We start from the raw sequence: 9,546 nt of genomic DNA, 5'->3' as shown, positions 1-9,546 counted from the left end.
GGATGGCTAGCAGTCCTATTGTACCATCTTCTGCCGAGCAGCCATGAGATGTGGATGGCATGCAGTCCTTCTGCACCGTCTGCTGCCAGCCAAAGATGTAAAAGATAGATGGAGTGGATCAAAACAAGAAATAGACCAGATTTGTTTTGTACTCATTTGCAAACCCCCCCCCGTCTAGGGGACTCATTCCTCTAGGTCACACTGCAGTCACTCACAGGGAAGGTGCAGCGAGGTAAATCTAGCCATGTATCAATCAGAGGCCAGACTAACCTCCTTGTTCTAAGAACAATAACTTAGATGCACCATTTCTTATTGGAACCCTCTGTGAAGTCCTGCCTGAAATACTCCTTGATGTAAAGCCACCCCCTTTGTTGATTTTAGCTCCCTGTAAGCCAACCCTGTAAGCCGTGTCATCAGTCGCCCCTCCCTACGTCAGAGCAATGGCAAACAATCGTGTACCTGAGTTGAGAGTGCTGTCCAGAGCAGTCACAATGGAGCACTCTGGGAGAGCTCCCGGAGGCCAATACCGTCGAATTGTGTCCACACTACCCCAAATTCAACCCGGCAAGGCCAATTTAAGCGCTAATCCACTCGTCAGGGGTGGAGTAAGGAAATCGATTTTAAGAGCCCTTTAAGTCGAAATAAAGGGCTTCATCGTGTGGACAGGTGCAGATTTACATCGATTTAAAGCTGCTAAATTCGACCTAAAGTCCTAGTGTAGACCAGGGCAAGGAGGAGGGAGAAAAATTGTTCTTCTTAACCTCTGAGGATAGGACAAGAAGCAATGGGCTTAAATTGCAGCAAGGGCAGGTTAGGCTGGACATTAGCAAAAAATTCCTATCAGGGTAGTTAAGCACGGGAATAAATTGCCCAGGGAGGTTGTGGAATCTCCATCATTGGAGATTTTAAAGAGCAGGTTAGACAAACACCTTTCAGGAATGGTCTAGAACAGTGGTTCTCAACCAGGGGTTCAGGGTCCCTGGTGGTGGTGGGGGGCCACGAGCAAGTTTCAGGGGGGCCACCAACTAGGCCCAGTGTTAGACTTCCTGGGGTCCAGCACAGAAAGCCAAAGCCTCACTGCATGGGACTGAAGCCCAGGGCCCCAAGTCCTGCCTCCTGGAGCTGAAGCCAAAGCCTGAGCAATACAGCTTCACAGGGGCCCTGGGCAACTGCCCTACTTGCTGCCCCCTAACGCCGGCCCTGGCTTTTAGATGCAGAAAACCAGTTATTGTGGCACAGGTGGGCCATGGAGTTTTTAAGCATGTTGGAGGGACCTCAGAAAAAAAAAAGTTGAGAAGCCCTGGTCTAGATACCACTTAGTCCTGCCATGTGTGCGGGGAACTGGACTAGATGACTTCTTGAGGTCCCTTCCAGTCCTACGATTCTATAATTAAAACTCAGGAATATCTAGCCCTGAGCTCATATCACATTGTTCTTCTCCTTTTACACTTACCCCAACCCTGTCCTTAGCTGATGAGGTACAACCCTGTCCTTCCAAGAGGATGATGAGCGGTCTAAAGCAGTCAGCTGATGAGCCATCTTCCTGCACAAAAGGAAGGAGTGGGAAACCTGAAAACAAGGGGAAATCACAAGCTTCACTGAAGTTTATTTTAACTTTTGAAAGAAGCTAGGAAACAAATTCCCTAAATATATTCACATAGGGCTTCTCCTTTTGTCAATGTTCTCTAGTCAAAACAACAACACTTTCTAGTCCAATAAGAGTTTCTTTTAAATGATCAAAATCAGAACAATGATTTTTTTATCTTGAAAATGCTTCTCTTCTTCGCTTGCTCTATAACCTAGCAGTAAGCTCATATTCCCCATGGCCCAGATCCACAAAGGTATTTAGGTTCCTCACTTTTATGGATCTGAGGAGCCTGAATGCCTTTGTGGATCTGAGTCTATGTGATTGGGCTAACATTCAGCAAAATGAGACACACACACACACACACACCTGGCATAGTTTCCTAGGTCCCTGCCCCCACTGTGCACTGGAAAGGCAGCCTGCCCCTTCCTAGCTGGCCAGTGGCCTAGCGTTCTTAGCTATTGGCTCCAACTCCCTGTCTGGATCAGTTGCCGTTCCTTGCCAATTCTCCCCTGTTCCTGGCCTCAATTCCTAATGTGGCCTACTTCTTACTCAGACCAAGAGTAGTGTCTAGAAGTGGCAGCAGGGCAAAGTGAGTCACTGTGACGAGCAGGTGGTGAGGAGAGACTCCCAAACATCCAGAAACCTTCCCGCTTCCTTGCCATAACATAGCAAACTCCCAGTTGACAAATACCTGGAGGCTAGGCTCGAAAGGGTTAACTTTAAACTTTTTTATCAGGTCTGCAAGTGAGCCCAGATCTGATCAAGTCAATTTCTTTTTCTAACTAATTGATTAAAGCATGTACTGAAAGCACACCTATAAAAGAGGTTGGGGAACAGAACTGCTCAGTTTGCCTGTGCAATTATAAACAAGATTCTAACAGCTGGGGCTGAAATTCATTAGGTGATTCTACCTACTTCTCGCTCTCTCCAAGTATTATGAGGATTCAGTAGGCAATGGCTGTAAAACCCTTTGAAGATGTGATGGTATCATCACTACAGCATGTGACAAAACAATCTACTTGATTTTTTTGTACCATACATCACAGAATGCTGTGGAGGTGACTAGAATCCACAGGATCAGTTCTGACCCTCTTCACTAGTACTCATCTCCCAGCTGCTCTCTCTCCAACACACTGTGCTAATAATCTTTGATTCTTCTGTTAAGGACATTCTCAGACACAGACCAAATTGAGCCATTAATAACACAGATATCATAGGGTTATAAGTCACACACCACTCAGGAAACATACCTGGTAAGGGAATAAATTCTGACAGCCACCTGTTTTTATCTTGTACTTTGTTTTTATTTGATTTGCCTCTTTATGCCTCCTGGTCTGAATATTTTGTATGGGCACAACTGTATCCATAACTCAGCACTGAATGGTAAGAGTTAGCAATACTTAGCTCATATATCTGGCTCTTCATTTCATCTGTAGACACTAAAACACTTTATTTACAGACAGGGAAACTGAGGGATGGGGCAGATTTATGATTTACTCCAAATCACACAGCAAGCCCTTGGTAGAGCTGAGAACATAACAGAATACTGTACCCTCTACTTTCCCCCATCACCCTGCCCAGGCTGACTCCTCCTTGTTCTACATCTGGTCTTAAGAAAACCGTGAATTTACAATGTATCCTACAGGCAACTTCTGTAGATGTGCTATCAAAATACTTTGCACTTCTGTAACTCCTTCCATCAAGGGATCTCAAAGCCTTTCACAAACATTCAAGCCCCATTTTATAGGGGGAGAAAGTCAAGCACAGAGAGGAGAGTGACTTGCTTAAGGTGACAGCCAGTTATTGTAGAACTCAGGTGTCCTGGCTCCTAATCTCATGGTAGACTAATCTCACTGCTTGGATGTTAATTATATGAGATGCTTGGTAAGGGTGACAGAGTGCTGGAGAGATACGTGGCCCTGCAGGTGAGATGCAGGTCCTTCTTCATAGACTGTCAGCCATTCAGCAGCCACACAGCAGCATCCTCTGGGCAAAGAGGGAGAGGCGGCTCTATACTGCAGCTTCTGCTGCAATCAACAAACTTGGAAGTTAGAAAGAGACTCTTTCAAAGCACAAAAGAATATCCCTTCCTTGTGCTGAAGTCTCCCAGTGGGGAAAGCCTGTTAAGGCGCCTCACAGAGACCCGTGGTAAAAGCTCTTCTCCTCCTCCTGCTCCGGGAACCGTGTTGCCTTTGGCACAGGGAAGAGTTTGGAAAGTTGCAGACTTTCCTCTTTTGATGGATGAATCTGCTGTTTCAAGTCTCTCCGGGACGAAATCACGCAATCGCTTCGCACGGACTTTTCGGGGGACTCTGGGACCACCACAATGGGAGGAGAAAGGCTCAGCCCCTTTCAAGGCAGCTATAAAGCCAGGGCATGCACCCTTCCCAATCACCAGAGCAGAGCGAAGGATCTTAGAGAAGGTTAACACAGGACGGGACTGAAATTACTAGGCAAAGACACAGGCAACAAAAAAAAAGGGGGGGGGGGGCTCTCTGGTACTGAGTCTCAAGGATCAACCTGACAAGGCAATTTGAAGAAACCCATTCGCTCACGCAAAAACTATAGGAACTCAGGATGAGATTATGAGACCCTGGAAACTGCAGAGGGATCTATAGGCTGAGAGGAGATTTACTGGGTCTCCAAGCTCAATAAGGAGCCATCTCCCGGCGAGCGCACAAGGGGATTCCTAGACGGTTCAGGTGCTGCACTAGTGATTGGCTGGACTGAAGAGATTTCCCCCCAGACAGTTTGGGGTCACAAGAAGCTCCCTAGACTTTTCGCCAGGCCGGGACCCGGAGTCTGGGCGGGGTAAGCGCTATGGCCACGGGAGGGGAGAGCAGCGGCGGCCGCCCGGGGGAGCCAGCCCCTTGGCTCAAGGACACAGTCCGGCCCGCCCTGCTCCTCGCCAGCGTCTTCTTCCTCTGCCTGTGGGCGAGGAGGCGCCTGAGGCCGCCGAGCGGGAGCCCGCCGGGTCCCTTCGCCTGGCCCCTGCTGGGCAACGTGCTGCAGCTGGGCCGCCTGCCCCACCTCACCTTCTGCAAGATGGCCCAGCGGTACGGCGACGTCTTCCAGCTGCGGCTGGGCCGGCGGGTCGTGGTGGTGCTCAACGGCGAGGCCGCCATCCGCCAAGCCCTGGTCCGGCAGGGCGGCCAGTTCGCCGGCCGGCCCGACTTCCCCTCCTTCCGCCTGGTGTCCGGCGGCCGGAGCATGGCGTTCGGCCGCTACAGCGAGCTGTGGCGAGCCCACCGCCGCCTGGCCCACGCCAGCCTGCGGGCTTTCTCCACCGCCAGCGGCCGCAGCCGGCAGCTCTTCGAGCAGCACGTGGCGGCGGAAGCGCGGGAACTGATCCGCGGCTTCCTGCGGCGGGGCGCCGGCGGCGCCTACTTCGACCCCTGCCCGCTGTTCACGGTGGCCAACGCCAACGTCATCTGCGCCCTGTGCTTCGGCCAGCGCTACAGCCACGACGACGGCGAGTTCCGGGCGCTGCTGGGCCGCAACGACAAGTTCGGGCAGACGGTGGGCGCGGGCAGCCTGGTGGACGTGCTGCCCTGGCTCCAGGCCTTCCCCAACCCCGTGCGCAGCGTCTTCCGCGACTTCCAGGCGCTCAACCGCGAGCTGCACGACTTCGTCCGGGCCAAGGTCGCCCAGCACCGGCGCACCTACGACCCGGGGCTCACCCGGGACATCAGCGACGTCGTCATCGGCAAGATCGAGCAGGGCGGCGGCGGGGCGCAGGAGGGGCTCAGCCGGGACTACGTGGAGGGCACCATGACCGACATCTTCGGGGCCGGCCAGGACACCACTTCCACCGCCCTCTGCTGGGTCCTGCTGCTGCTGCTCAAGCACCCGCACCTCCAGCGCCGGCTGCAGGCCGAGCTGGACCGCGTGGTGGGCCGGGCCCGGCTGCCCACGGCCGAGGACTGCGGCTGCCTGCCCTACCTGGAAGCCTTCATCTACGAGACGCTGCGCTTCAGCAGCTTCGTGCCGGTCACCATCCCGCACGCCACCACCGCCGACGTGGTGCTCCAGGGCTTCCGCATCCCCAAGGACACGGTGGTCTTCGTCAACCAGTGGTCGGTCAATCACGACCGGCACAAGTGGAAGGACCCCCACCTCTTCGACCCGGCCAGGTTTTTGGACGGAGAGCAAAAGCTGGACAGGGACCTGACCTGCAGCGTCATGATCTTCTCCATCGGCAAGAGGAGGTGCATCGGCGACCAGCTCTCCAAGCTGCAGATCTGCCTCTTCACCGCCATCCTCCTGCACCAGTGCACCTTCGAGGCCAACCCGGCCGAGCGGCTCACCATGGACTGCATCCACGGGCTGGCCCTCAAACCTCTGCCCTTCACCGTCTCGGTGAAAATGAGAGACACCCCTCCGAGCGGCTGGGCTGGGGATGCCCAGTGAAGAACCACCCTACTCCGAGCTCTCTGGCTGCACTCTGTTTGCTGCGCTGGGCATGCCAGCTCGCCATGCCTACATTCAAGAGCAGATATCTGCCAGTGGGAACGCTCTTTATATAGCTTTAGGTAAGATCACTGCTTGTATGCAGGGTTTTCTCCCCCGCGCAGGGCAGTTACTCCCTTTCCCAGGAAAGTCAGAAGCCCTTTACGGTGAATTTCTGTTACCTCCCCTTAGAAAGCCTCCAACCGGTAAGGAGGGAACAGAAAGCCTCCGGCAGCGAGCGATCCTTTCTGCCCGCTGCTCCCCACCAGCCTTGTTGCTCAGTAATCTTCTGTCTGCTCCGTGTTAGATCAGCTCTGACTCCGATGCAGTTTAATTCCATTTCCGATGGGTAGTGACAGCACGTGGAGCCAGAGGCGACCTTAACACAGCGCCTACTGCCAAGTGAGCTGTAGTTACCTTGAGGATGCCTTTTTGCAGGTCCGCAGTCTCAGCGATTTTCGCTTTCTAGAGATCAGACGTTTCCGATCTCTGGCTACACAGGGGAAGTCCTTCAACCTGGCTTCTGTATGTGGCAGAGGTTTGAGCAGCAAGCTCAGCCTGAAGGCAAAAGGATGGAGAAAAGAAACGCTGTCTTTGCTAACTGCCCTGAATTACTGTTGACATAAAAGGGTCGGCGTATTCGCACTGCCCCTTATTAAAACTTCAGAGCCTTACAACAGCTCATAGCAAGAAGTGAAGGGATCTAGATTAATAATGATTTCTTCCACGTAAAGCAGACCATGGGCGTGTAAACCACCTGCGAAATGTACACTAGCCCCTAGAACTGCATAAACAAACCTACCAGCAGGCAGTCGGATACTCACCTGTCCTAATTATTTGCATTCCGCTTCGGACAATGAGCTATCATTTTCCCGTCCCTGGAGTCTAAATTGAAATTCGGCCGGGTATTAAATGGTTAATGCGATTTACCGGTAGCCTTGCAAGTTGTGTTCAGAAGTTTGCATTGTGATATTAACTTTGGCATGAGATCAGCATCTCCATTATGTATATAAACAGCCCCACCATTAGCTTGGGTTGCCTTCAGATTGCACCCTCTCCGTACAAAGAGTGTCTTGGTTGTTTCCTGCGGGGTGGACAAAGTAAGTTTGGCAGAGTCTGTCTGGGTTTTAAACGCTTTCCTAACGAATGCAAGGAGGTGAAAGTCATCCTTGTTGGACGCCACAGCAGACTGCCAAGTTTTGCCTTCCGCTGAGTCAGTCCTTGGGGAACAAGTGCGTGTCTAGCTTGTCCTGAGTGACTCTCTGAGCAGGAGGAGAATTCAAGCTGAGTAGCACTTTGTTCCCGGCAGCTTCCCCCTCTGCCTGGCAAACCCAGAGCTTGGAGAACTTTTAGCTTATCTAGATAGCGCTGCATACTCTCTGAGATTTTACACGCAGCATTCTCTCTCCCCCTACTATTAAGCTTTGGACACATATATTTGTCTATGGTGCTTCTCTGAGTTATTCTTTTGTAATATGAATGATTTCCATTTTAATTCATGGAATAACAAAATGTGACTTTGTCCCTTCTCAATAAAATATCTTTGGCACAAATGTATTGCATTGCTGGTTTTGGTTGGTTGGGGGAGGGAAGCAGGGGGGTGTAATTTCTACCTAGACTGAGTTTCCCTGCTCTGAAGAGCTACCCTGAATTTGGCCACAAAGATAGCCAGCAGAAAAATCTTCCAGCAAGTAACATATGAGGCTCTCTCTCTCAACTTGTGTGCGTTAGTTCTCCTGGCTTGAAATCACTATCCCAAGGGACAAGGATATTAGGGGGGGACAATGTTTTCCGAACCCTCATGCCCACTGAAACAGCAGGGATCCCATGGATTGTGTGTAATCAATGGCAGTCATAGCCTAGGGGCAGAGTAAGGGTAAGATTGTGCCCTCCATTTATTATTTGCGGATAGGGCCCTACTAAATTCACAGTCCATTTTGGTCAATTTCACAGTCATAGGCTTTTTTTAAATCCTCAGTTTCATGGTTTCAAATATTTATATCTGAAATTTCACGGTGTTGGTAACCAGGGGGTCCGGATCCAAAAGAGGGTTTTTTTGCAAGACTATTGTAGGAGGGTTGCAGTATTGCCACCCTTACTTCTGCACTGCTGCTGACAGGTGCTTCCTTCAGAGCTGAGCAGCAGGCAGCACAGACTTGAGGGTCCCATGGTATAGGGGGTCATAACTTTTCAGGGGGGGACAAGGCCAGCCTTACTGGTGGTTGACTGCCTAGGGCCCCATGGTCAGCAGGGTTCTGTGGTCTCCCCCCCCCACACCCAGCCCAAGGTCCCTTTAGCCCTCAAGCACTGGGCCTGGAAGGGCATGGCTGAGGGCAAGGACTCCAGAACCTTTGGAAAAGTGGGGGAGGTAAAATTGGTGCTGGAACTGGGATGGCTGGGGGTCAGATCCCCCCCACTTTCTAACATGGGTGTAGTTTGGGGGACAGAGGTGGCATTTCACACCCCTCCAAACTGCAAGCCTCAGGCAGGCATGGAGCAGCACTGGCAGGGTCTGTGCTTCATGCTAGTGTTGACCCCCAAAACTGTAAGCCTTGGGCAGGTTCAGAGTGGCACTGGCAGGGGCTGCACTTCACAGTGGGGGAGCTGATCACCATTATCAGCTCCCCTGCCATGAAGAACAACTCCTACCTATCCCCCTGAACTATGCCATGTTAAAAAGTGGTGGGTATGGCCCATGACCCCTGCCTCCCCCCGCAGTTCCAGCACCATTGGCTGGGGATACCCAAGCCCAGGGCTCCTACCAGGCTCCAGCTGCTAGTCCCAGCCAGATTAGGGAGGGACTGGAAGGGACGGGACTTCCATTTCCCCTAGATGGGCCACTCCTGGACCGGGTCAGACCCACATTTGGGAACCTCTCCCAGCAGTAAGAAGCTCTGTTGCTACTCCCTGTGCCGTGACTCCTTCCCCCCCGTGACTGGGGAGCGATGGGGGCAAGAAGAGGGGCAGGGGTGCTGACCTTCCTGAAGATGGGGGAGGTTCCCGGAGGTGGGTCTGATCCGGCCCCAGAAGCAGCCCCTGCAGAAGAGGAAGTCCCATCCCTCCCCACCCCTGCCAGGACTAGCAGCTATAACCCGGCACATGGTAGGACCATAGGTGCCGACTTCCCCTCTGCCCCGTGCGTGCTGGAAGCCCCCCTAGCCCCGCTCTTGCCCTGCCCCAATTCCACCCCTTCCCCCAAGTCCCTGCCCTGCCTCTTTACTGCCTCCTCCCCACTCCTCCCCCAATCTCCCAGAAAGTCCTAAGTGCTGCCAAACAGCTGTTAGGAGGCAGGCAGGAAGTCCTGCGAGGGGAAGGAGTGAGGATGTGGTGCGCCTGGGGGAGGAGGAGGCAAGGAAGGGGTGGGGGCAGGGAGAGCTTGGCTGCTGGTGGGTGCGCAGCACCTGCTAATTTTTCACCATGGGTGCGCCAGCCCCGTAGCACCCATGGAGTTGGTGCCTATGGTAGGATCCCTGGCTAGGGCGCCCCCAGCCCTGCCCCCATGGGCAGCA

At 52.8% G+C, this 9,546-nt stretch overlaps 1 protein-coding gene across 1 annotated transcript; it reads left to right on the top strand.

The window, feature by feature from the left end:
- The first annotated feature begins 3,578 nt into the window (after window positions 1-3,578).
- LOC102933069 (cytochrome P450 1B1) lies at window positions 3,579-7,938 on the top strand. The gene has a single exon (XM_007069410.4). The coding sequence runs from the start codon at window positions 4,409-4,411 to the stop codon at window positions 5,996-5,998; it is 1,590 nt and encodes a 529-aa protein (XP_007069472.3). The 5' UTR covers window positions 3,579-4,408; the 3' UTR covers window positions 5,999-7,938.
- Window positions 7,939-9,546: the final 1,608 nt, after the last annotated feature.

This window comes from Chelonia mydas, chromosome 6 (assembly GCF_015237465.2).
Source record: "Chelonia mydas isolate rCheMyd1 chromosome 6, rCheMyd1.pri.v2, whole genome shotgun sequence".
NCBI classification, from domain to species: domain Eukaryota; kingdom Metazoa; phylum Chordata; order Testudines; family Cheloniidae; genus Chelonia; species Chelonia mydas.
The sequence above is the reverse complement of the archived record's forward strand: the minus strand, read 5'-3'. Positions and strand labels throughout refer to the sequence as shown.